The sequence below is a fragment of the Rissa tridactyla genome, chromosome Z (genome assembly GCF_028500815.1).
Source record: "Rissa tridactyla isolate bRisTri1 chromosome Z, bRisTri1.patW.cur.20221130, whole genome shotgun sequence".
NCBI classification, from domain to species: domain Eukaryota; kingdom Metazoa; phylum Chordata; class Aves; order Charadriiformes; family Laridae; genus Rissa; species Rissa tridactyla.
This window is the reverse complement of record NC_071497.1, coordinates 11,404,961-11,432,005: the sequence shown is the minus strand read 5'-3', so window position 1 is coordinate 11,432,005 and position 27,045 is coordinate 11,404,961. Positions and strand designations below refer to the sequence as shown.

The window sequence follows — 27,045 nt, the reverse complement described above, 5'->3', positions numbered from 1 at the left end:
GCGTATTTTTATGACCCCTTCTGTTACCTGGAGTTAGACCTGCAGCTGCATGTACCAACAGTTGGGAGTGCTACACGCATATGCAGAGGATGCTCTGGATGCATCTCCAACAGTCAAAAGTGGTATGTATCCAGTTAAACCTAATTTCCTCCTTGGTGACTTTTAGCAGCAGGCAGGACATTCCCCATTAGCGGTTACTACTGCTGAAGTAAATGGCCATGCCTCTGCAGTGTACCTGATGGGGACGGGAGGAAAGCAATCTCCATTTTCCAGCAAACTATGTCTTTAAATGACTCTTCCAATTATGCTTTTCTGCTCTTTCCTGTGGTGAGCAAGCAGTCTGTCTCAACAGGGTAAATCCTTGTATGTGTCAGATTGCATTACTGCTGAGGAGGAGGGACGATCATACTCTGCTGACATTTAGCTGCGTGTAATAAAGTGCATATAAGAGGACCTATCACTGCCGATTTTCGTCTCACAGCTCATGGTCTCCTTCAGGGGTGACATTTTGGATCTGGTTTGCGTTTTGAGGTCTGACAAAAATGGCAGGCTCACTGAAGGCACAGTAGAAACGACTGAACTGCACACATCCACCTCATGGATTTAGGAATAAACAGGTATAGTTTATTCTGGGAAGCCTCCTTCCACCCTGCTAAAAAAGCCATGTTGCAAGATTTTCACAGCTAACCCAGGAATTAAACAAATAAAACAAGGGGGTTTTACATCATAAGACCCTGAAGAAGTATTTCAGTCCTTGACAAGGCAACAGCAAGACCCCTGAGTAGACTAAGGGTGGGCTCATCTGCCTGATTAGATTGTAGCTGTTAAAGGCCAAACTGCAATGAGGCAGACCTAGCCCAAACTGTCTGGACTGGCCTTATAGCTGAACTCCAGTTTTGCATACTTTTGAGTTAAGCTTGTACTGTCAGTTCCTTTGAAGAAATGTGCATTTTTTTTCTATCAATCAATCAGACAAATTTGCATCAACATTTCATTGCAAAGCTAAAACTGCCAGTTTGCTTGACAGAAGGTGGCATTAATTAATGCCTTGTCACTATCTTCTGTTGTGCTGAAGAGTAATGTGCCAGGCATGAAAGAACCCACCTCAACCCTGCACTTGTACTAGACACCCAAGTTAGTGCAAAACCTGTAGATTCTGCAATGGTGGAGTCAAATCTTGCTCTTCCCTAGACAGGCACATGAGAGTTGAAAGGTGCAGGTGACCTGGTGTTATAATGGCATAAGCCATGACACTGCTGGAAAGCCATGCTGTCCAGGGGAGCGGACCCTTTCAGGCCAGATATTTGGTTCACCTGAAGTTGAGAGTAGAACTATTATCTTCAAGAAAAGATCCAGAGCACTGAACAGGGTTAGTAACTGTACAGTCAGATTAAAATCACTGCTTGATGTAAGGTTAATATAATATGACTTTTAACAAAAGGACCTCAGAGATAAGATCCAGACGTTTAAGGGTGACGACACCTGTCTTCACCTAAACTTAGCTGTGCTGCATGGTAATCGGTTTCAGTAATTTCAGAGGGAGTACTTATAGAGTAAGTTACTGCTCAATTAGAGAAGATGCTTCTGGCCTCTGTGGATAAGGTTGGCAATCTTAGAAAATGACATATAATTAGGAAAAATTATAGTGTTTGCTTTCAAAGTACTATTTGTTTTCCCAAAAAAGCAAACTGACAGGCAAACATAATATCCAGATATGTTGTATCCTCCTCAGTTATTCACGTATCACCTCCCCAGAATTAAAATAGGTAGCGAAATGTTTCATTTCCCAGCCACAAGATTCAAAACAGGCATGACTTGCTGGTCAAAACTCCAGTGATGTTTCTTACTGAAGCCATATGCTTGAAAGAGTTCAATAAAGGATTGCTTGGCTGTCTAATAGAGGAAGAGATCAAGTGCTTTGAAAGAAAAAGTCAAACTAAAAAGAAAATAAGTTATGATTTTGGTGTCATGATATTAGGCTATATATTGTACCTAAAAAGTTTAATATTTAAAGAAAGATCACAAATTAATGTGCAATGTCAAATGATGCCACATCCGTCACCTTCCAGCCAATACTTAGGGCATTATGAGAAGGATAACAAGCTACATTTCATGAGCACTTTTTGAGTCCTGATGGGCTAACCGGATACAACTTTCCAGGCTGTCCCACACTTTGGGGGCTCATGCAAAGGTGGCATCCTGAAACATAAAACCTGGATTCTGCCTGGGAGGCCCACCAAACCTCCACATTAATAAACATGATGGGACATTAAAGACGTGCTTTCCCTCTGCACTTCCTAAATGAGCACAGGCCAGCCATGTATTCCCAAGGGGACAGGATCCTGGCTTTGTCCTCCATCAGTTCTTCAAAGTCCCAACTTGTGACTTAAAGCATGCCCTGCTGATGCAATGCAAAATATCTTATGTCCATGGTATGCTAAACATGGCTCTTCAAGGGTAGAACAAACAGCTACGGTACAGACCAAAGTCAATATGAAAATGCTGTTGACTTCTGCAGACCTGTGGAAACTATTAGCTCAGTTCTATTTGTTCTCTCTCAGCTGTTTATCTGTCCTGTGATGTGCATTGTCAAAATTCGAAATTAAAAACATTCCCAACGCAATGAATGTATTTAAGCACTTGCATTCCCCAGTGCATCAAAGAACAGCTAAGGCTGATTCTTCACCTTTGGTAGCTATGCTTGCATTCACGCTTTCGGAGCCTCATGATTTTAACTTACAGCACCCTCATTATCTGCTGGGACAGAACTCACGTGCAAGGCAGTCTCATGATGTGATAGGTTTCCCTGCCTGATGAGGCAGTCCATCTGGGCAGGTTACACCAAAGTGGAAGCTGATGCATGGACACTATATGTGACCAGAGAGTTTTTGCAGAACTTGAGCCCTGAGCCTAGCTGGGGGTGTGCTAAAGGTATGGTAAAAAAAGCTGACCTCCTTCTAAAATGTAGCTTTTGTAGCGTACATGCATCGCCCTTTGTCTGCCCTGTTTCTTTTGTTCCCTCTGCTCCTCCTTGGGATGAACAGTGAGGAGTGTTGATTCAGTAAAGTGTCTTCCTAAGAGAATGAGCTACCCTGTTGAGAAAAAGCAGCACAGAGCCTGTACCAGGGTACCAATAAACATTTTTAACAGCTCTCATCTTGACAATAAGGCCGTAATACCAGTGGAATAGAGCATGAAGAAAGCATAAAATTACATCAAGACTTCAATTAACTTTCATATTACCTGTAACTCAAATACTTACTGCTTCTGTTCTTGAGTTATTACTTACTCTTATAAGATTTTAAACTGTAACATTTTAAAGAGACAGTCTGCCCTGTAGAGAGATTCCAGCTCTGAAAACAAACAAAGATCAGGAAATTTCAAAAGGTTTAAGAGTAAGTCCTGAAATGTCAGGCTGCAAATTCAAACGTTTCCTGTTGAAATCTAGCAAGCTACATTTCTTGTGAAATTTCTAGAAATTAGAAATGTATTAGAAAGCCTCTTTTTGAAAGAACCACTGTGCTTTCATGTCAAGTCTTGCCTGGAACATGAAATCATGGAGTCATAATGAATAGATGAGATGTGGGTTTTTTTAGGGTTTTTTGTTGTTTTTTTTTCTTTAAATGACAACCAAATGACTTGATCCTCAGCAGCTCTCAATTTCTGAATAGTTCAGTCTGAGTTTAAATTAAGTTCACGTCTGCTTTTTCCTTCATTCAGGCTATTCAAATTTTCTCTTCATGACCTGCACCGAGTAAGATAAAAATAACCATCATGCTTAATTTATTTTAACCATGCAGGTAGGTTGTTTGGACTTTCCACATTCTGTTTCTGAGAACAGCAGTGAGACTTTTCCTAGCTCAGCAGAAGGCAGTTTCTAAGAACACAAGAAATGCTCCACTGGCCCAGAGCAATGGTCTTTGACAGCAGCAGAAAGAGACTTCATACAGGGACTATGCCTGCACCCAGCCTGTACCTTCAGACCCTCCCCTGTACTTCCTTCAGCATCCACAATCACTAGACTAGGGATGTCATTTGACATATCTCTGCCCTATCCCTTTAATATGTTTTCTGGATCTGTTGTCCATTGGTTTGTTAACATGGAGACATTTACCTGTCTCTGTATTGGGGTTGTTTTTTCTTTTTTTTTGTTTTCTGTACAACGCCATCATCATCTACATGGTGTGTGAACTACCATGTTTATCCCTACCAGCTCAGAAACCTCTAAGAAGGATGGACAATGAATCCAGGTACTGTTATAAATTATTATTTGCTAAACAGCTTAGTAATTTTGAATGTCTAATATATGGCTGCAAAGGGATTGGATGCTCAGGAATTTAAGCATTCAGTCTGAATTTCAGGCCACCTTAAAAGAACCTCACGTAATATCCATAAGCAGAGGCAGTCAAAGTAGTCATAACTTTCAGGAATTTTAGCCTCTAGCAATGTTTGTTGCAGGGAAAGGAGCAGCAGAATGGGTTCACATTCGCTTTGGACACCCTATTTAATAAGGAATTAGGTTAGCAAAGAAAGACAGATGGCAAGAGCAGACAAGACAGTTTGAGACCCAAGGCCTAATTCAGCTTTGACATAGCTAAGCCGAATGATCATTGAAGTCAATGAGATATTCACATGTTTGTATCAGGGCTGAATTTGCTTCTCTCTGTTTAGCAGAAAGAGGTGAAAAGTTGAATTCAGATATAATTTTTTTTTTGTTTGTTTGGAAAACAGGGATGGTCATATGAATTTTGCAGTGCTACCCTAGAGCCTGCGCTTTAAAAACTAATAGACTTTAGTGCAGAGATGTTTCCTGCATAAAGCAAATACAGTTGAGAGACAGTGCCTGGCCTAAGGCTTTGTGTATACATAATGGAAATTAACAGATGGAGATACAAGCAGAGGCTTGTTCAGTGCAATTAAACGCAATGGGACTATGAATCCTTGTTCCCTGAATCTGAGCAAGGTCTCTTAATTTTTGGGTTTCTACAGGAGTCACTGCTGGGTGCCCAACTCTGCTTAGAATTACAATGGGAAGTGTATTCATTCTCTAAATAAATATTTGGAGAATGAGAATTGGAAGCTAGCATTTCACCATTTCTGCTTTTCCCTTCTGTCTTGGTGCCTTCAGCTGTGGGGGATCTGAGAAACAAGGCACGGAGACTAACGGGATACCAAATACTCTCCCTTCATCTTCACATGGGCGGTGGCTCACCTTTTCCTTTTTAATGGATCAGTGTTTGCCAGACCACTCCTGGTTTGTAATTTGTTATTTTATTTTGGATATAAAATTAAAAGGTAGATCTTATCATGGTAAAATGGGATATTAATTTGCATTTGCTGCTGTGTAATGACATCTCCGGCTACTGTGGTTCAAAGCATATTGATTGCCTTGCCTGCCTCTGTCAGGGTGCTCCTGCTGCAAATCAGTGACTTGGATAATCCTTGCTGGCAAACTATGCATTAGTTGAGGTGGAGTTACCAGAATGTTGCAGAAAATTGAAAAAAGAAAGGAAAAAGAGAAAGGAAGACATAGCATTTGTGTTCTTGTTTGTTTTTCTTTTTCCCTCCAAAAACACTGTCAGAATGCCGCTTGTACAAGAAAGCAGTAGAAGACGGTGTCTCTAATGGGAACAGTCATGCTTCTGTTGTGTAATGCCATGGCATTTCCCTCCCACCCTGTATCAGTGCACTAGCACAAAGACAGCCATAAAGCAACAGTGGGTAATCTTCCTTTGGCGCTGCGTAAGCACACTCTGCAGCACAGGCTGGTCTGTAAAATAAAAAGAACTTGTCTCCAGACCTAGCAGCTCCCAATGCCAACGATGCACACTTACAGGGCAGGAGATTCTCTCCTTATGATGGTTGCTAGGTCATTGCTAGGCAGAGTGTTAGCTGATGGGATGTATTACACATACGAGAGGTTTTGGGTCCGTTAACTTTCCCACCCTGGGCATAGAAACACCCAAGGGGTGTACGGGTTTTTAACAGGGCTCCCTGCAGCTGAGAAGTGGCGTTACCGGCCTGGTAGCTTTTCTGTTCATGACTTGTCCTCCACGCAGATGAAACGTGTGAAGGGCCACATTGTCATCAGAAAATGTTTGTTTCTGAGGAACTGCCTGGGCTCCCACATCATAGGCTGCCACTTATTTCCTTCTGCCTCAGTTCCTCATTTTTCATATAACAACGATAGGACTTCTCTGCCTTAACAGGATGCTGTGAAATTTCACTATATTGAAGACCGTGAATTGCTCAGATGTGGCAGTGTCCGGGTCTGGATGAAAATGTTGTTAGCCATGCCATACCCATGCACTGGAGGAACTTAAAACTCTCAACATCACAAGAATGGCTTTTATGTGGTGTCGCTGCATGATCTGTTAGTTTTCATCAGAAATACACTAAAAGCAGCCTCAGTCAGAGACAGCAGAATTTCAAGCGCTAATCCTAGCAGGACGCAGACAGGATGTCCTAGTATGCTTGCCTCTGGAGACAGGTATCTGCTATCTTTATATACTGTGCCGCCATTCTTTGAGTCTTTCAGGGAGCAGAAGTGGAACTATTTTATTGCTTTCTTAGGAGTTTTTTTACCAGCAAACTATATTGTAGGACCCCAAGAATTTAATCCAGTTCATCTTCCTTCTGATCCTAAGAAAAAATTTTGGAACACGAATTATTTTAGTGCAGGAGTCATTTGATTTAATTCAGTAGTCATTTGAAGTGCATTTGAAAGTACCCTGACGCCTATTCCACAGAACGGTCATAAGATGCTAACTCTTATGGTGAGAAGCCACCTTCCTTACAATTACATAATAACTTTGCCTTATCTTAAAATACACTAAATGTTAAAATATAGCTTACAGCATCTTTAAAGACCACTTCCATTCAATTCTTCACTTACTGCCTGGAAATAATGAGGAGTATTCCACAAATACTTACATTGCTTGGTACTTTAGTAAAACCAAATGTACCAATTCGGTTGCACAAGGCACACATGCTATAATGCAAGATGCTATCACTTTGCTATTAGCAGTATTAAGTTGTCATTAAACTAGTTATGACTCTTGAGGGAGGTCTAACTTTACACTGTGTCAGCTGCCAAGCCAAGGCTCATATGTGAAACCACCTTGGGTTTATTGCTTTACCTGAAAACAAAAATTATAGTGTCCTGGAACCACATATTATTTCTAATAAAAATAACTACGCTGCCCTCTGTCTTACGGATACCTTCATTCACAGTACTGTGCAAACGACAATTTTGATTCAAATACAAATGAAAAAGAGGAACTCTAAAAGAACAAGAACTTGTACTAAACCACACAGCTTTGCTGGTAATAACTAATCCAAATGTCATCCTAATTTTTCTTTGGACAATTTGTACTTTCATCAACTTTGGAAATCGAGTTTGCTCTTCTCAAAGCTGGGCACGCGCAGACGTCACTGCAAAATCTTGAAGGTGGGTCAATGATCAGCAAAAGTCTGTATAGGCAGAGTTTCAAGAAGTAAACAAATGCCAAGTAAAGTTTTCTGCATACTTGCAGTAGGCTATCCCTGATGGCTATGCTGGAAGTACTTTTTTTTTTAATATATTTTTCATACATATTTGATGTCCAGACTGAACTCTTATATCTTTACTAGGGGAAAGGGATACACTACACTGACTGTATTCATAGAATTATAAATACTTTTTTTACATTGGGAAGCTTTACAGGATATTCAGGACCTTATGGCAGCAGAATAGACTTTTCTTTTAAGCTTAACTTCCCTCCATGGAAAGCAGGTATTTGTAATACTAGTATATTGATTTAAATTTATGGCTTCTGTAAAGTAGTACATCCTTCCATGTAAATTTTTTAGGATCCAGGACTGCAAAGATTTACACACACAGCTTCATTGTGTATCCTGGTCCCAAGAAATCAGAAACAAGACTTCCATTGATTGCAGTGGAGCCGGGACTCCAGGTGCTGCTTCCAGAGAGAGTAGTACTACACAGCTGAAAGTTTACCAGATTTTGTAAGATGTAGGGTCTGAGGCCAGCTTTTTGACATGAGACGTAAGAACTTTTCCACCTTTGCCCAATTCTCGTCGTATTCTAGGATATTTCTGACATACTGCCAACAAGAAAAAAGTGACTCCTGTCTCATCGAGCTTGAGATCTGATAAATTTGAAAAATCCAAAGGCAAACACTGAGAAAAAGACAGACTGTTTAGAATTAATCCCAAATATCTTTTCATAAACTCAAGCCTGTATTTGTTGTGTCAGGAGAGGCGGAAGTTGTCTGCGCATACATGAACACACACACACTCACACACAAGCCAGGACTTCTGCAAGTATAGAACTATTCATGACTACGAGGTCTGTGGTCAAACTCAGTCCAGTGCTGAGTCCAGCAAAAAGCCAAGGCAATCTTTGAGACTGATTGAAGCCTGCAAGACAAAACTTATAAGGGCTGATCCTGCCACAATAATGACTTTCCACAGAAAGATTATTTTTAAACCTAAACAGAAAACGGGAGGGAAGTTCACATCTGCAGACCTGAATGCTGTCATTTTTATTCTGGGTGAAGCTGACCTTTTACCTTTAGGTCTGGGAATTTGTCTAGATCAGGTTTGGATGTTTCGTGTTTGAAGTTAATGTTGTGGAGGCACTTCATCTTTGTCTACAGCTCTGGTTAATAGTAGGCATGGTGTGGACATAATGCTCTGTACAGCACAGACAGGGATGGGTCCACACCAAACCACAGGTGCTGGCTCACCCATTTTCTGGGGAAGTCTGGACCTGGGTCCAGCTCTAAATCATATGGCTGTCTCTCACCCTTGTGCAAAACCCGTGCTTTGCCTGGCCCTGAAGTTTGGGGTTGGCTTGGCTCCTGATCTTTGTGGCCTATGCTCCTCTCTGCTCTGAATTACAGGGACAGCAGACCCGTGTTTAGGCTGTGGTAGTTCTGACCTAAGGAAGGCTTGCAATAAGCTGCAGTACAGAACAAAAAATGATTAAAAACAAGCTTTCCAGTGTGTTTCCCAGGTTTACCCTTGCCTGTTGACTTTTTGTTTATTGCAGACTAGATGATGTGTTGGTTGCTCTCAGAAAAAAAAGACCCTGATTTGTAAATGGCATGAGGTCTCCCTGATGGATCTGCCAAGCAGGCCGGAGCCCAGACCCCATGTTCAGCATTTGTGCTGTGAAGAATTGGCTTTTTGTCCACCTGCAATTTATTGGGCTGCCTGATGCTTCCCTATCTCCTGCAGAGTGGAGAAAAGCTGCAAACAGGATTGAATTGCCCCTTTTCTCCTCTCATGGGACTCCTTTCCACCACTAGGTCTGGTTTCTCCTCGACTGACTTGCCTTCACCTCAGATGAGGTTGGGGGTGTCTGCCATGCCTTGCCCAACTAGGCACCTGTCTGTCTTTACTGAATCCCACTGCAAGAGCCAGAGTGGGAATGTGTGTCAAACTACAAAAAATCACCCATCTTACAGCCTGCTGGGGAGCACTGATGCCACTTTGCTTCAGTAGAGAGGGCATCCTGTTCCCTGACAGTGCCAGGGGCAATTTTCTAATCTGTCCTCTTCCTGTGACTAATCAACACATGGGCCTTGAATTATCTTGCACTTACTATGGACATTTACACAGAACTATGGGCTTATACGGACAGAGAGTGCCAACTTACCTCTACCAACACACATAGACTTTATTCAAGAGAGGATTTCTCCTTAAGGACAAAATTAATTGAACAGAGCTAGCAACTCTGTCTTGGTAACTCCATTATATTCAGTGTTAATTATTCATATTGGAACAGGCAGAAGCCACCAGAACTGCTCTAAAACCTTCTGGAGTAGTCCCTATAAACACTAATTAATGCTCACATTGCTATCATAAGATGTACAGTGTCTCCACCTGAAAAAATATGCAGCAGATATGTTGAGGGAGAGAGCTCAGATGACTTGAATAAGGGATGCAGAGACCAGTGCCTCTGAGCGGTGACCAAATCTGAAGAGTTTCTGCCTTTCAGGCTGTGTTCTTCTCTCTGGACAATACCTCCCTAATTGCTTCTCACCTCTGAGAGCTCTCTGGAGAGCTAGGGGATCTGCCAGACATTTTTTCAGTAAGATCTTTTTAGCACAAACATCATGTTCTTGCCTCAACCTCTACTACCTGGTTTGAGTTTTCCTTACTTTACGCAGTGGAAGTGAGAAAGAGAAGGTTTATTTTCAGATCAGACATTACACCTGGCTTGAAGCCCTTTTTTCTACAGACGTCAGTATTGCCTATGTTTTTCATGATGCACGCATGGCACTGGAAGGGTGATTTGTGTACAGGGGAGGACGAGTCCAGTAATAGCACTCACTCCCCATCAGTGTTTTGTTCTTGATGAGCTTTAGCATCTGTTAAAGAGTGTGCTACTCTTCATACGCATGGCAAAGGGATGTTAGGCCATGTCTGAGGTGTTAGAGTCTTCCTTTCTGGTGGTAGCATCAAGCTGGATCAGAGCGCTCTCCGCTCCAGAGACATCCATGCAGTGCAGCGTGGCTCGCTGGATGCCGTGCAAATATGCTTGTGGCCAAAGGGAAAGAAGCAGCAGGCAGGAGGGAAAGGAAAATCAGAGTCAAGAGAGAAAGGAGCATCGCCCAGTACTGATAACGTATAGCTGTGGGTCTGTTGCCCGTGGCTAGCCCTTCATTATCACACACACTTGACTTGAAATCATAGTGTCAGCCCTCCAGGCTTCAGCTAGGAGTGCTGTGCTGGCTGAAGCCAAGTGAATTTCCCCTTTGAATCTGAACAGCAAAGTTTCTGGAGAAAAATGAGCTCTGAGAGAATTAAGTCGTATTGAATTCCACTCATAATTTTGGATAGAAAAAGTTGAAGGGAATGTTCTGTTAATGTCAAAGCAATATTTTAAATGTATTTCAAATGAGGTATTTGGGGTTTTTTGTTTTATTTTGTTTTGTTCTTTTTTGTTCTTGTTTTTGAAATGCCTCCAGCTGGCATTGCAACTTACAATTTTGAAAAAAACCCATGTTTGCTTTGAAAGAACTGGTCAATTGAGAAAGTTTCAGTTTGAGTTCAGCATGGTAGAATCCCCTGCTCTGCTCTGGTTCATTTTCACCAGTGAATCAAAACAATGTTATTTACTTTGCTCTAATGCTGACAGCATTCTCAGCCTAATTCAGACAGAGAAGCATACAGCAATAATTTTGTCTTCGCTTCCCTGCCCAGCACCAACCCGGCTGCCCATGCGCTCTAGGACCATGCATGGTTGGCTCCCAAGTCCACTAGCAGTGGAAGGCCAAGGAAGGTGTCTCTGCAAAATAGAGATTTTGGAAGAAAAACTGTTAGTTACACAGAAAGCAAAACCTTGAGCACTGCACGTTGGGCCGGATTAGCTCATTTGAGGCACTTAACTGCATTTCATCATTACCTTGCTCTCTGCCTGATACTGTTTAATAATCCTGTTCTCCAAAAATGGTGTTTGCTTTATAGGATGGCTCATCTGGAGGACTGTTCTGCTGTTCCCAGTTGTTTGAGGCTTTGTGAAGAAGTGTTTAATAAAATGGGATGATAGGAGCAGATCCATGGAAGTAAATGTTGCTACCCATGTTATTAAAATTCAAGCACATGTCTGGTTCTTTTCTGTTAGGGCAAATGCCATTCCTGGGGATTCAAACACTAGTAGAAGAGTTACATTTTTCTCCAACTTATCTTTTACAGGTGTGTTCTCTGGAAGTATCCTTTATATTTCACTGGACTTTTTTTTTCTCACCCATCTGCACAACATGGCTTTCAGCAACATGAATCATCATAATTCACTAACCTGCATGCTTATTATAAAAGAAAAAATTATTAGCTTTTCTATAAACTCTTCTGGACAAACTTTTCTTAACATAATTGTACATAGTTGAAAATGAGTGAACAGATAAGAGGAAAATTAAGGCTAGAACTTGTGAGGGAGTCAAGTGCTTTTCTAGTGGGTAATATTGGTACACGCCAGATGCCCCAGGCAGTGTAACTGGAACCTTGACCGCCGTTTGGCTCTTGCTGCCGTAAGCAGATTTGCTGTTTGAAGGTCTGCCCACACCAGAGCCCTTGCTGAACAGAAGATCTTGCTTGTGTGCCACTTATTTTCCTTATAAAGGACAAAGCAATTGCTTCTCCAGTGCTGCCAATGACAGGTAGTGCACTATCTGCTGGGCGTGCTTTCTTTGGTATCTGGACCAGAGCCTGTGCTCCTCTCCCTGATTGTCTCTTCTGGAACTGGTTATTTACAGCCTGCAATCTCTCCCACACTCAGGGACCTATCTGTAAAAATATTATTGCATCAGAGAGGGTTTTTCAAACTAATTTCAAGACTTTTCTTTATTTCTAGTGCTTTGTGGCAAATGTCTGCCCTGACTGACTTCCCACACAGGCACTCTGAGTTCACTGGGCTGGCTTGGGGTGTAAGGTCCTGATCCTGAAAGCACATGTGGATTTTTTTTCTAAGGGGCTTGATGGCCCTGCTTGTAGTATTTGCAGCTGTTAGGCTGTGAAAGTTGTCCTCTGACACCAGACTGGATTTAATCCCTCTAATTGTATGGATTAGAGGAGGACCCTTCTTGATGCTGGACGAGAGAAAAGGGTTGCTTTCCTTTTATTTCCACTTTCAGTTACAGCTTTTAAACACTCTGAATGTTGTCTACAGCTTTCATCCCTGAGGTTTCGTCTATAGGAGTTGTAATGAGTAGACAAAATGGAGGCAAGCAGGCTACAGCCTCTGTGGTAGGTCTTGGATTTGTTTATATTTGGCAAACGTTTGGCACATTGTGAAGATAAATCAGTAAAGTAATCAGTATTTCCAGCTCTGTGAATTCTAAATCCTGTTGTGTAAAATAAGTGAAGAAAATAAACTGTGCGTGATCTTTCAGTAGCTTCTCCGTATGTCTTATTGTCATTTCCTCATTGTATTCAACAGTGCCTAAGAATAGTGTCTGTAGTCTCTCAAATACCACAGAAAAGGGAACTCAGAGCATCACAGCTCTGCAGGGCAATGTACATGCAGCTAGAGCAACAATTTTCCGGATTTCATCCTCAGCCATGAATCCCAGAAACTAGTACTTCTCTTCTTGTCTCTTTTAAATCATAGCAAAGGCTCTCTCCAAATTGCTTGACTCCATGAGCTGGAGACTCAAAAAGGACCCTAAATAGCACTAGATTTGCAGCAGAAGTTGTAGCAGCAAAAATGGGAATGACTTCTCCCATGTTAAGGGCTGTTTTCTTCCCAGGCTGGTGTAAGTGGAAACTATCTATCTTGGTTAACTCTCCCAATTTACTAACCCCCTGGTGACCTTCAGCTTCTGTAACAAAAAATCGAGACTGAAATAGCAGCAGTGGAGAATTTCCAGATGTCAGCCCTGTTCCCAGTGTGCAACTGCACATGGTATTTAACAGTTTGATCACTTTACCCCATCTCCCTAGTAACTTAACCACACCTAATAATATAAAATTGCCTAAGCTGGTTGGCAGAAGGAAGAATTTATCCTATCTCACCACCAATTTGTCTATGAACCCTTATTTCTCCAGTGATAAAGATGCTTCTATAACTGTGCAGTGTCTTAAGAAGAAACCTCTTACCATGTAACAAAAATGGAGCATCACAACAATCTGTTTAAAAATTGTCAGGGTTAAGTAATCTCATTTGCTTTAAACTGAATGATAAATGTAGCACACTCCACTGAAATATAATAATCAAGACCTTCTGCTGGTATTAAACAGTATCTTTCCTTTTAAACCGTAAGATGCTTACAAACCACAATGTAATGCTGTCCAGAGGTAACCACACCGGCAAAAGAGCAGTACAGTTATTTGAGCAGGGGACTATGCTCAAGCGAATAGATAGCCTCTTTCTCAGCAGGGCTAATTAGCTTAACCAACTCGCCCCTGCCCCCCAAAGCTGCCATATTGCTGCCAGCGCTGGAGCAGACTCATCTATAGCCCGAGGGGATCTGTAGCCAGTGATGCATCCCACACTATGGAAATACTGAAAAAGGAAGATGAACTGGTTTGTCTTGTCTGAGAAAGTGACCCATTTTTGCATTTGTCTCCTTTCCCCCCTCCACTCATTCTTCTCCCTTTGTTCTCCCACCTACAAGCAACCAAATGTGCTACTGCTGCATCTTTTATTCCTAGTTCATGCCAAACCCATTATTCCCCGCAAATGCCTGACTCCCGTGAATGGACGGTTTTGATTGCAATATAGCCTATTTTTTTGGTTCATCAGTGCCGTTACAAGCAGAACCTCTCCAAAAACTGTAACGGTAGGAAGACATTTATGATGCTGTGTACCCAGGGCATGCCCCACATTCTTGCAGTTTTGTGACAGACACTAACGGACACATCACCACAGCCCCATGAGGTAGAGTAGTACTAATTATCCTAAATTACAGACCTAAAACTGAGATGAAAAAACTTGGACGGACGGAGGTATTTAGGTACCTATTCTTCCCATCCAAATCAAGGGGGTAATGTCTCTACGTACCTGTGTAGATCTGGAGATGAGGGACTTTTTGTGAGGACATGCTGAACCGCATGGAGCAGCAGCAATTGGAAATGATGTTTCCCAGGACCTGGACCAGCATCTTTATTAGTGCTCAGTGAGGCCGGTGAACTTGCTTACTTACACTGGGAGGAACTGCTGCCTAGAAAAGACAGGAGGCAATTCCCTTCCTGAGGCTACCGACTCCCTAGGTCTGCAGGCCAGTGCCTGCGCAGCAACACAACTCTTCCCTACCTCTGATTTGGAGTGACCCAATCGCTCTCTCTGCCAGCTGATTATTCCTTCGATTCTTTTTTGGGTTATATGCTAGCAAGTTCCCTCCTCCGAGTCTGATATAGCAAACTCTACTCCTATGCAAGTATCTCCTTCCTTGTCTCATCGGAGAGGGTGGTCACTGTCAAGTAGACACTTGCGACAAAGAAACAGGTAGTTTTTCTATCACAGGTGAATGTGGATGATATTTTGCACAGCTGCACCATATTCTGTGGTTTTGTAAACTTGTTTAGGGACCAACCTATGCTTTCCCCATGAGCAGTTACAGAGGATTTATATGTGACCATGCAGTGGACATCTGAGCAGACCTTTTGCAGCAGGTGGGGAATGCGAATGGAGGTCTTAGAACAGCAAAAATTGTTATTAATTTATTGTCCCTTTTTATTATTCACTCCTACAGTTATTAGCCTTAGAAGTTTCTTCCTGTAACCTCAAAAATATCGTCGTGTGAAGCAAGAAGAGTTGCTGGGTTGGTATGAGTTTTGAGGGATAAAGGGCAGGCTGCTGTGGGAAAGAAAGTGGCTGTCTGATAATGAACTATTGCACCTCAACCCCCAGACAAACTACTGAAACTCCTAGAGTGTTGAACTTCCAGACTAGGCGCCTATCTTTCTTCTGTTACCAGAAGCATGCAGAACTATTAAAATAAAGGAAAAAGAACAAAAACCTGAGAGAGCTGACCTTCCACATGCTGAATATGCCCTTACTCTGTTAAGTCATTGACCTCCAGGGAACCACTCTGGAAGAGTTTCAGGGGAGTGCCACACTGTCTCACCAGCTGCTAAACCTTTTCTTTCTTCCTACGTGCTATGAGGGTGGGAAAAAATAAAAAAAAAAAAATCACATTTTTCCTAGAGATTTGAAATGGGGAAATGCATGGAAATATTTTGTTTCTGAAACTTTAGTAACAACAGTGATATCAAAATTGTCTAGTCTGGTTTTGGTGTTTTCTTGTATGACTCTCTTTTGTGCAGTGGAGGAGTTTTCAGCTGAAAACCTTCTCCTGGCTATAAAATTAAATGAAGTGGAATGAAAATAAGAGTATGTCACAAGCTGTGGTATGCACCAACAAATGGAATATGTACCTGACATGTCCAAGTTTCCAAGCACTAAATTAGTTGCACACAATAATGCTCTTGTTATTTCATGGTCTTCACACAGACACTTCTGCTAACTCAGGGTCATGGTCCTTCCTTTTGCCATGTTCACACACCTTCTGAATTAGGAAGGTCTTTGCAAATCAAATTTAAATTGTTATGATCACTCTTCTCAGCTGAATCAACGCTCATCCTTTGGTGACAGAAACGTACCAGTTATCCAGTCTTTCACAAAGTCTTCTAGGACAGACAAAATTGGCTTTCTGTCACTCAAGCACAAGTGGGAAAGAAACCAACTTGAAGGCCCACCTACAGCAAAACTTTCAGGACTAAACTATAAAGCAGCAAAGCAGGGCACATGGCCACTTTGCCTTCTGTGACACTAAAACATACTACATTACAAAGGCTCAGATACATATGTGCGCGTGCGTATACATTCATCTGTATGGCTACTGGTTAAAAGGAGCAGAGGGAGGGTACTTATGTAGCAATGGGCAATTTGTGGTGAGTTTCTTAAATGGCAGAGTTCGAGCTGAATTTTTAAACTTCTGCGAAGGAGGTTCATGATGCGGGGCTGCATTACCCATCCTGTCACTGTTCTAAGCTCAGGTACATATAACATCTTGGGAAAAAACTACACCAGGGTTTTGTCTTTTTTTCTTTTTTACCCTACAGATCAGACTATGGCAAACTTCTTCCAGTGCTGAAGTGCAGAGGACACTGTCTGCGATAAGCCCTGGAAGAAAAATGCACACTGTTTATTCTGGCAGTCCCTAAATTTTCTAGTGATTATTTCTGGGGGATTATATATGCCATATAGAATACTTTCCCCAGTTAGGAAATAAGTTGACCCGGGACATGCTGCCTTGCTGACCAAAGCCAATCCTTTATCTTCTGCAAATATGAAAAGATGCCATGGGATCCTAGAGCAACAGGGTCCACAATATGCTTGGCAAAGTATCACATGAGAAGGAAAGGGGAAAGAGAAATGAGACAGTTAACAGGTACATTGAGTTAATATGTGTTGAAGCATCTAATAAAAATAACAGTCAGAGCAGCAGGGCAGATCAGTGGAGGAAAGGAAAAAAACAAACCAACCAACTGTGGAGTTAGTACTTTAATTCTTTCAGTGAGAGAGGCAGCTCCAGTGCGGTACATCCTTGAGTTCACAGAGCATCTTGAAGAGTGGTAGTTAGAGAGAAACACAGTAAAAAGACACAGAAGTAGGCGCAGTGAAAAGGCAGATTTATTTACTAGTAATATTGTACAGAGAAAAAAAAAAAGAGAGAAGCCACAGTTACAGCATGGCTGTTGCTGGCAGTGTTCTTGGTTTTTTATTTTTGTTTTTTTTTTTTGTACTCATTTTTTTTAATCTGAAGAAAAAACATAACAGTCAAAAAAGTACACTTCAGGTTACAAAGTACAGCAGCTATCCCCAGCAATTCTAATCCAGTGTTAGCACAGCAGTTTTTCCCCAACAAAATGGGATTTTATTTACATTAGCTCACAAAGAAAGTGGGAGACTAAAGCTTAAAAAAAATCTCAACCACAACCTACATTCACCATAAAAGCTGCATTTTACACAACATTTTCTTGAACCCCTATAAAGAGTCATCCATCTATGGAGCGAACGTAGTCGGGAGAGGCAGCAAGCCTTGAGAAATGTGTTCTTTGCCTTTGTCCTGACCTGCTTTTGCTTGGCTATCTTTGCTGCACTCAGGTCCAGTGGCCACTGGAAAAGCAAAAAGCTTTCAAATGGATTTATCTCCCGTATCTGCCCCTAAGCAGCGCCTACATCCATACTTGTGAAATAGCAGGGACAAAATTTGAGCTCATCATCAGTAAAGCACCTTAACCATAGATATGGGCTGATCTTAACATATCCTCTAGGCTATCCCTAACCAGCACAGTGCTTAAGGACATGTTACACTTCAAGCTTAAGACCAGCAGAGTTTAAGTGCCACCTTCAATTGGGACTTCATATGGTTGCACAAAACCTTCTTTATTTTTGAGATTGCAACTCTCTGACCGACACGTTAACTTGGAGGGATACCAGTAGCTTCTTGGCAGCTAATTTTAGTGAGAATGCCTTTGCACGCTGGATCAGTCTGTGGGGAAGTTCACACTTTCTCCTGGCTCCTTTACCCTGCCAGCAGCAACCCGACAATTAGGGGATGGCTTGCCTTCTGCTCCTGTAAGTGGCATCTGGATGCTGATATTTTATGCACTTGGGCATATCTAGCTCACATGGGCTTGGGGGACTTAGTGCGTTCCCACAGGAATGGGAAGAGAGACAGCAGATTTACCTAAACAGTAAGATTTTACTGGAACCCACTGTTTGGGCAACCCATGGGATGCCAGATGTATAGACGGGGAGAGTGCTCCTCTAGTATCGAATTTGCCCTAGGAGTCTAGGAACATGCAGGAAGATGTTCAAACGCTGAGGACAGGATACCGTCATTTCTTTTAACTTGGGACTCATGCCAACAGGCCTGAGGTGAGGCTTTTAACTCCAGTCTCTCTTTCTTACCCTTATCCTTGCTCTTTGGAGAGCACAGAAAGGGAAGCAGAGAGAGGGGGGGAAAAAAGGAGCATCTGATCCATGGTGTCCAGCGTGAGAGCAAGTTCAGAGACAGGCTGAGTCTGGAGCAGAGGCGTGCAGAGGGAAAAATTTGGAAGAAAAACTTACACTGCCTCTTTTATGTTGTGGGGTTTTTTTTGGTTTTGGTTTTTTTTTTTTTTTGTGCAGGAATGAAATTCACCCCCACCCTTTTCAGGCACAGAGGGTTTTGTGAGTTCCCAGGGGGTGTTTGTCTGTTTTCAAACACAGTCAGCAAGGAGACCATGCTCTAAACCCCTCTCTGCAGAAAAGTGCACCAGTTTCACAACACCATTTAAAAAGCTACCTAATTAAAGGAATGAGAAGACACAGTTAAAGCGGCATAAGCCTTGCTTGTAGCATATTGTTTAGAGACCAGACCCTATAAGCATTTGTGCATGTGCTTAAATTTCACTCATCTGGGTCATCCCATTAAACTAAAAAGGGCTGCTTGGGTGCTTAATTTTATGCCCATGGGCAAGTCTTTAGGTCTCACAGACCTACTGAATAGATATGCAGGGTCTAAATTCAGGTATGAATCATGAACATACCAATGCAAGTTAAAAATATACAAATATGCTCGAGTTGGTGTTCTTGAGTAACTTAGCTAATTCTAAAAAATTAATTAAGGTTGGGGTTTGTTGTTGTTGTTGGTTTTTTTTTCCCAGTTTCTGAAGTAGATTAATTCTTAAAACAAACCCCTAAATCCTTCTTTGAGAAGAACTTGGGAAACAATTGCAGGAAAGCTTTGCAATACAGTAACAGCAAAAACCCTCAAAATAAGAGAAGATTTTGCAAACTGGAGGAAGGGGCTCAGAATTCTCCACAAGTTTTACCTTAAGAAAAGCTATGGATTTTGCAAGACTCTTTGAACCCATGAGGAAAAAGGCTCAGTTTTATAATACTTTGATTTTAAATACAAGTGGGACATATTTAAGAACTTCATGCACCCTTGTCACTATTTACAAGCTAAGCTATTATTATAAGTTTATATTACAAGTTGGATTTATATTCTCTTTGGACTAGATGACAATCCATTTATATTCTAAACTTAATAAATTCAGTCATTTTATACAACTTACTCTTTTACATACAAAAATTACAGTCCACATTTTTGTTGGATATTGTCATAGCCTGCGACCTCTGATTAAGCTCAGAAATAAAGTTTACTCTTGTGGCCCAGAAGGCTGATGAAACATAATCTGAGCATATCCTAAACTTTCTAATAGACAGAGAGAACTGGTTGTAACTGAATGAGTTTATTAAAAATAAAGACGTCACATTTCAGCCTGTGGGAAAATCCTCTACTTTGTCTAAATGGTTTTGTTCTACTCTTTCAAGTGGCACCATGCCTTGCATTTTGAAATCTTGTGTTGGATAAAGTATGACAAAGTGAAAAAACATATAGTTCTCCTATTTAGCCATACCTCTCTACTGAAAGTAGGTAGCTATTGTCTACCATGTTGGCTTTCCAGATAAAGAAGTTTGTCTAGCTATAGTAAGCATAGGTCCACCTTTTTGTGTGAAAAAAAAATCATTTATTTAGCTGTGTTCATAGCAGGTATATTGGATTCTACTCTTCTAACTTTACTCTTTAAAAAGTGTTGTGATCCTGCTTCCTGGAGAAAATTGTGGTTAGGTCTACAAAAGATCCCAAGAAGCTGGGCATTGTCATAAACATATGAAAAAGTTCAAAGGCTCAATGTCATGGGTAGGATGATACTCAGAAACTCAATTCCCATTTAGGGTTTTTATCTCATTACAAAAATATTTATTCCTTAAAAAAATACACAAATGTAAAATACTACGTTTTCTACTATATCCCCTCTTACTTTCCAAGTATGCCATTTGGATGTTGGACTAAATCAAAAGGTAGAACACCTTTTCTTTCTCTAGCAACACTGTATGCTATCTTTCTGCTCTGACTAATTTGTTGTATCTCTATAATTTTAGTGAGTAGTGAACTTAGGTAGAACCGCAGGGGACTAACATATTAGCAGTCAGGGAAGTCCCACTTAATATTTGCTCATGAATACCACTGCTGTGGTACAAATGCTGACTCGGGACCTGATCCCACCAGATGCTAAGCACCATTTTGTTTTGTATTTTTCTCGGCAGAAGTAGCAATGCTCAGAGTTAGCCTCCAGAATTACAACACGCCAGGCCAACTCAGCAGTGCATAAAATAGGTACAGGTACGCAAATAACACCCAAACTACATCCTGTGTTAATCATTCGTGCCCTGATCTTGCAAACACCTACACACGGCCCTCCTGTGAGTAGTCCTGTTGACTGAAATAGGTCCACTCACAGCAGAATTAGGCGTATGCGTTTTTGTTCGCAGGGCTGAGGTCTTCTATTGCACCAGTAGAGGTACACTTCATGGAGAAGGGCTTGTGCACACTTCTCTTGATGGGGATTGAAAGATAATGTTGTGTTTATACAGCTTTGGAATACAGCCTGCACTTTTTGGAAAAAAAATAAGGAAAAGAAAGATACAAAAAGGAGAAGGAAACCCAAGAGTGCTAAGGCAAACTGTCAAATGGCACATCATACCTACTTTGTCATTCATTTAGATAACATCACAAAGGCAGACCAGAGGAGTTCTGTAAACATATACCATACAGTACATCAGCCACGGGAAATTAAAAAAAGAAAACAACCCTGTAATTCTTTTCTTTCTGTATTGATATTCTTGTAATTGAAAGAGATTGCCTAGCCACTAATCATAATGCTGTGTTTTTTGATTTGTGTTTTCCTTCTGTTAAAAAAAAAGGAGAGAATGGAAGTAAAATGCAGTGGTTTGCAAAAGAAACAGTCCCTGAATGCAAACAAGGGACAACATGGAAAGTGGGTTCATAGAAACTTAGAAAATACAAAATATAAAAAAGTTTCATAGGTTACTTTTTCCCAGTCTAGGAAAAGATACACTGAAAAGAGGTTTTTTTTTGTTTTTCTTACAAAAGTTAAGGCGAGCAGTTTGTTGTGGCAAAATGCTTTCACTGAACCAGTTTCTGACTCTACTTTTTTGTATCCCCTCATGCTGAAATGGACAATGTACATGGAATGGCATAAGCTAAACAGATAGGGAGTTTACTTAAAACTATGAAAAAAACTCCTCCCCTAATGATCCTCGCAGAAATGTCTCTCTGCTTGACCATAGAGCAGACCTCTTCCTTTGCGCCTGATTGTGCATGAATTTCCACTGGCAGTTTCCTATCTGAGGGCGAGGGGAAAAACCCAATGCCTTTGAAGCCCAAAGCAGCCCTGGAAAACCAGTTTACATTCATCAGCCTAGGGTAACGCATTTGAATTCCCATGCTACTTGGCTGCAGGCTAATGGCTAGAAGGGACACACCGATGGCCAGGCACGGCTGCTGCCTGTGCGGAGGAGGATGATTGGAGTCAATGTGTTTCAGCCAACATGGCTAAAGCCTTCTGAGTTCAGACTGACTTGCTCCTGTTTCGCATTTTTCCTGACCTCAGGCATGGAACTGCCTTTGACCCGTAAAGACAAACCCTATGCAGACAAACCTTTAGCTTTTCTGGATCTTTTGGGGCCCATTAACCATGGAGTTAATACGAACACATAAAAAACACTGGCCTTCCTAGGCACTCAATGTTAGCTACAAGTACTGAGCAGTAGATATTTGGCAGGTTTAAGGTTTAAGGCTTGTGCTCTACTTCTAACCACTAAAGGGCCACTTCTGGACTCTTGCGTGCCACCACCTCCCCGCCACATTGTGCCTCAGACGGTGCAGTGGTCTCAGACACATTCTGGTCCCAGCCTCAGCAAGCATCTCCCAAAGCTGGCCGCTGAGGGAGTCATCCCCAAATGCTGAGTCTGTGCTGAACCAGAAGGACATCTGATAGGGGAGCGCGTGGCTGAAGAGATGCATGGGCAGAGCCGGTTAGGGTAAAGACGACACCCCAGATTTCCCAAGCAGAGGGCTTTGGGAAAAAATGTCCGTAGGGGAGAGGAGCAGCAAGGGAACAAAGATCGGGCTGGGAAGACACCGGGAGGCCAGGGTAGCCATGAAAGTGGCATCACACCTGGAGAGGAAAGGGTGGTGAGCAACAAGACGACTGGCCAGGCCAGGAGGAGATGGCTGGAAGATTTGTTTTCGAGCATTACTGGTGAGGTGAACAGGCCCCAGAGTGAGAGAACTATTGCAAAGCGTACCTGGCTCCTGCAGCGCTCACGGGGTAGGGATGAGAGGGAAAGGGCTTCACCCCTTGCGTTGCAGTGATTTGGGGTCCTAAAAGTGCCTTGGGACAGCCTCGCCAGGCCACCCTGGGGCTGAAAACTCAGGGTCTCATTTTAAGAAGTGTTGAGATATGTAAATGCTTAGCATTTCTGGGAAATAAAAAAGAAAAAAAACACATAACCCAACCAAAAAAACCCAAACTACAGGTTGCTAGTTTCCAACAAACAGCCACCAGACCTATTGTCACAACGCGGGGCTCTGAGGCCGTTGCCCTCTTTGATAAAACTTAACCACCTAAGCCTGAGTCAAGGGAGGATGTGCAGAGCTTCTGTGTGTGAGTTTGGTCCTTCTCCCATCCAAAAGCCCGCAGGGGAGGCGGAGGGAGCGTGTGGAAGTCCATTAAATCCGGCCACTGCAGCAGATATGGAGGCCAGCAAAATTTCTGGAGGTGTCATACGGATGTGGCTGTCTTTTCCTACTCTCCGCTTGCTTTTTTTTTCCTGACCGTCACCTGAGCGGTGGTGAGAAGTTACACTGACCAGCTCTATACTGACGGCTGAGTGACCTAATGCAGGAACTCTCTTGCATTTTTTTTGTGTGTGTATGTTTTCAGTGTGCCTCATATCACCACCACCACGAACAAGTGTCTTTTTTACTGGCACAGAAAGAAAAGAGTACAGAGCAAGAACTCTGTTTAATCAGATGCTCTGAACTAACAATTAATGCAGTAAAAGCACCATCCAAGAAAGAACAGAAATATCATAGGAACGACCTCAGACTGAAAAGAGGCTTTTTGTTGTTTTCTTTCTTTCTTTTTTTTTTTTTACTTTTTTATTTTTTTTTCAGTTGCTGTTGTTGATTTTTAAAGTCTGATAGTTTTAAAGACACTTCAAAATAATCTTCAGTACTTTTTCACACTATCAGAAAATATAAATCCTGATTTTTAATCTCACTTATGTAGTTTTAAATCCAGACTAACTCCACTAGAGTGAGTGAAGCTACGCTTGAGCAAAACCGGTGTGAGACAAGAATCAGGCTCATGATATCTCGCCATGAAAAAGCTGGCTGCTTTTTCATAGTAGGTAGAAGAATCGAAGGACCAAGAAACAAAGAAACATCTACTGATTTTGGATGCCTTTGCCTTTATACATTTTCACCTTGAGCTGTTTTTAACAGGCCTGATTTTCAGAGGGCAGATGAAGAAAAATTTGCTGGAAATCAGACCTCTTTGAAGTCTCCCACACCTGAAAATGAAGCATCCAAAACCACCGGCAGGTTTTGAAAATGTTAGCCTTGTGGCTGTAGAATCTTCTCCCGAAACAGCTGCTCTGACAAAACTCCAGTGGGCCTCCACGGGAGTTTTACCTGGATAAGCAGGGCAGGATCAGACCCATCACCTGTCATTACGTAGGTGCACTGGAGGTACACTCTATGAGAAATTACACTTCCCTAAGAATTACAAAATTAATCCCTGGCCCTGCCCCCATTCCCAGCACTGAGAATTTTGTCACTGAATCCAGCAGGAACAGGGTCAGACTGTGAGAGAAGTTCATTTATATTCTAAGGAAATAGAAAGCAATATCTCTCATCTACTGGAGTTCAGCAGGAAAACTTCATGTATAAACATTGGCAGAGTTACTGAAAGGCAGGTAATTAGATCAGTGACTCCATTTCAGTTGGTGTGACAGCTGCATCTTTTTCACGTCAAGTTAATTTCAACTGTAATTTGGGGAGATGAAATATACATACAATACTGTAATCTGGAAGATTTATATAAGGCAAAATCATCATTCATACATTTTCTAGAAAGAATAATTAAGGTCCACTTTTGGTATCACCAATAAGCAGAAATGGCTAATGGGTTTTTCTGACACCGCAAACTAAACCGGAAAGATACTATAAAACAAAACTATGCGAACTTTTTTGGGAAAGACTTGCCCGAGTTTTAGGAAATTAAAACAGTAAAATGATCTAAGCCTTCTCGCAGGAAATAAAAAATAGGATCTATAAAATAATGTTTAAATGTGATTTTTCTTAAAAAAGAGAAGCAATATTTTTTTAAGGCTCTCATATGTCTGCTGTGAAACTCAGACTCCCACAAAATTCTAGGAATCTGATCAAGCCTGTCAGATATCCAAAGAAAAAACGTAAAAAGTGTTTTCATTATATATATAATATATATATATAAAAATCAAATAAATATGAAAACATTTGTTCCATTTCCCATTTATCTTTCACTCTGCAATATTAAGGAAAAAAAACACCCAACAACAGAAAAAAAAGAAGGAAAAACCCCCCCAACCCCCTCCCCAAACCCCAAATAGTACGTCTGATGGGAAAATAACCATGCGTTCCTCTTCCTGAAGAACTAGAAAGCAAAGCAACCCAACTGCAAGGCAATGGAGGCATTCACTTCCAGTTCACAGTATTGCAGTTAGAAGTACAGTGAGGTCTAGGTAAGTGATGGAGCAGGAGCTGCCCGGAGCGGGGGAGGAGGAGGTGTTCACATGACAATACAGCATTGACAACGCTTTTTCTTTTGTGTACCTGGGGCAGCTTCCAAGGGCAGGCTCTCTTCCTTCCCCTCGGGAGAGGAGGGCTCTGTCGTGTCCGACAGGGGCCTGCCAGAGACCAGCTCAGCGGCATTCCCATCCATGGTGGAGACGTCCGTCACCGTCTTCTCCCGCAATGACTTCTCGTCGTCTTCGTCGATGAGGACCAGCTCTGCCTTGATGGTCTCATCATAGCCCAGCACTTTCTTCGTCTCCTCTTCGTCGTCAATGTTTTGGTAGCCCATAAATATCATTGTCACTGGCTGATCTGCGCTGGCCTCCAGGGCTTCGCCACCGCAGGGTTTGTCTTGGGGCTGAGGGATCACAGCATGCCCTTTGCTGGGTTTGTGTACCATTTCCAGCTTTGCCTCCTTGAAGAGCATTTGCTCCTTCATATGGCTAAGGTTTCCATCGGCTACCGCATTTCTCTCTGACACAGTCATTGTTTCATACCCTCCTTTTACACTTGATTGTCCAGCTTTTTGCATAAGTTCATCTACGTCCTTTGAACTTAATTTATGTACTCCATTTTCTACTACTGTGCCACCAGAGTGAACCTCATAGACTACCTTGGTACCATCATCATAGACTTTGAATCCTCTTTGATGGGCCTCATCTGGGCCAATAGGTGAAGCAGAGACAATCTTGGTCTCTCCTGTCTGTTTGTCTTTCTCCACATTAATTTCCATGGTGCACAAAGCTTGAATGAAAACAAGAGAGGAAGTGCATGTTACAACAAAAAAAGCCAGTGAATGGTTAATTGCCAAACAGACAAAGAAAACTACTGTGCCCCTTTTCCTACCTCCTGCTTCTGAAGGGCCAAGTGTGCTACGTTAAAAGGTGGGACACAACGCTGTGGACGGAGATAGTTATTACACTACGGCTGTCTGTGCAGCTGGAGGGTAGGCATACCTGCGTCAAACAGGACCTAGTCTTCCCGCTCATGCTGCGAGGAGCTCTCTCTGATCAACTAGGAGAGCCAAGAGCACTTGGGTTAGGTGTAATTTAGACAAAGGGAGGTGACAGCATGCAGGTTGTCCTCAACCTTTCCATTCTGAACTTGCCTCAAAATTCAGACAGAAACTCATCTCCAGGAACCTCTGTACTCTCTTTTCCTTCTCTGCCATCAAACTGCCAGTTAGCTGGTAACAAGTTTTGACTGCTGCAAGTAACACCCAGACTGTTTTATTATCAATGCTTGTTCTTGCTTAACTCTTCCATCCGTAGCATTCAAAACATTTTAGAGAGGTGAAGAAACATTGTTTACCCCTGTTCTACAGGTGGGAAAACAAAATCACACAGGAATGGGATAATTTCTCCCGCGGATGCGTGGCAGGGCAGATCTCTCAGCTTCCACACCAAGGCATCGACAGTGACCTCTGCTTGCAGCTTAAGAGAATGTACAAAATGGACAAGAAGTGCTCCTTCAGTTATTTTAATTGGGCCCTAAGCACCATTGCCAAAGTTGAAGAAAAAAGAACTGATTTTCAACGTGCCATGAAACAACAGGTAAAAACATGCATGTGAGGGATGCTGCTTTAGAATAGCAAAGAAGCCTTTCTGGCAGTTAAGAAGGACGCAGTAACAAGATGAAAATTGTAGAGACCACACAGTAGGAATAGACAGGCAGCCTACACCACTCTAACACCCATTTTGAGATACGATGGCATCTCACTAGACAGCTTTTCAAAGAAAAATGTGCAAAGTTGTCAGCTGTTTAAGCATTCCTTGTATGCAGATGAAGACATTTTGTCTCCTGGACAGACATCCACAGACACTTACTTATGAAT

The 27,045-nt window shown here is 42.0% G+C and overlaps 1 protein-coding gene across 6 annotated transcripts in view; it reads right to left on the bottom strand.

Annotated features, from left to right (window-relative positions):
• PALM2AKAP2 (PALM2 and AKAP2 fusion) overlaps window positions 1-27,045 on the bottom strand; it is a 278,279-nt gene that overhangs the window by 120,112 nt on the left and 131,122 nt on the right. For 3 of the 6 annotated variants that reach the window (XM_054186713.1, XM_054186714.1, XM_054186717.1), the window contains one exon: window positions 25,251-25,955. The exons of the other annotated variants lie outside the window; for them this stretch is intronic. In XM_054186713.1, the coding sequence (XP_054042688.1) occupies window positions 25,251-25,955 (705 nt within the window). The remainder of the gene's footprint in view (window positions 1-25,250; window positions 25,956-27,045) is intronic. 6 annotated transcript variants of the gene reach the window in all.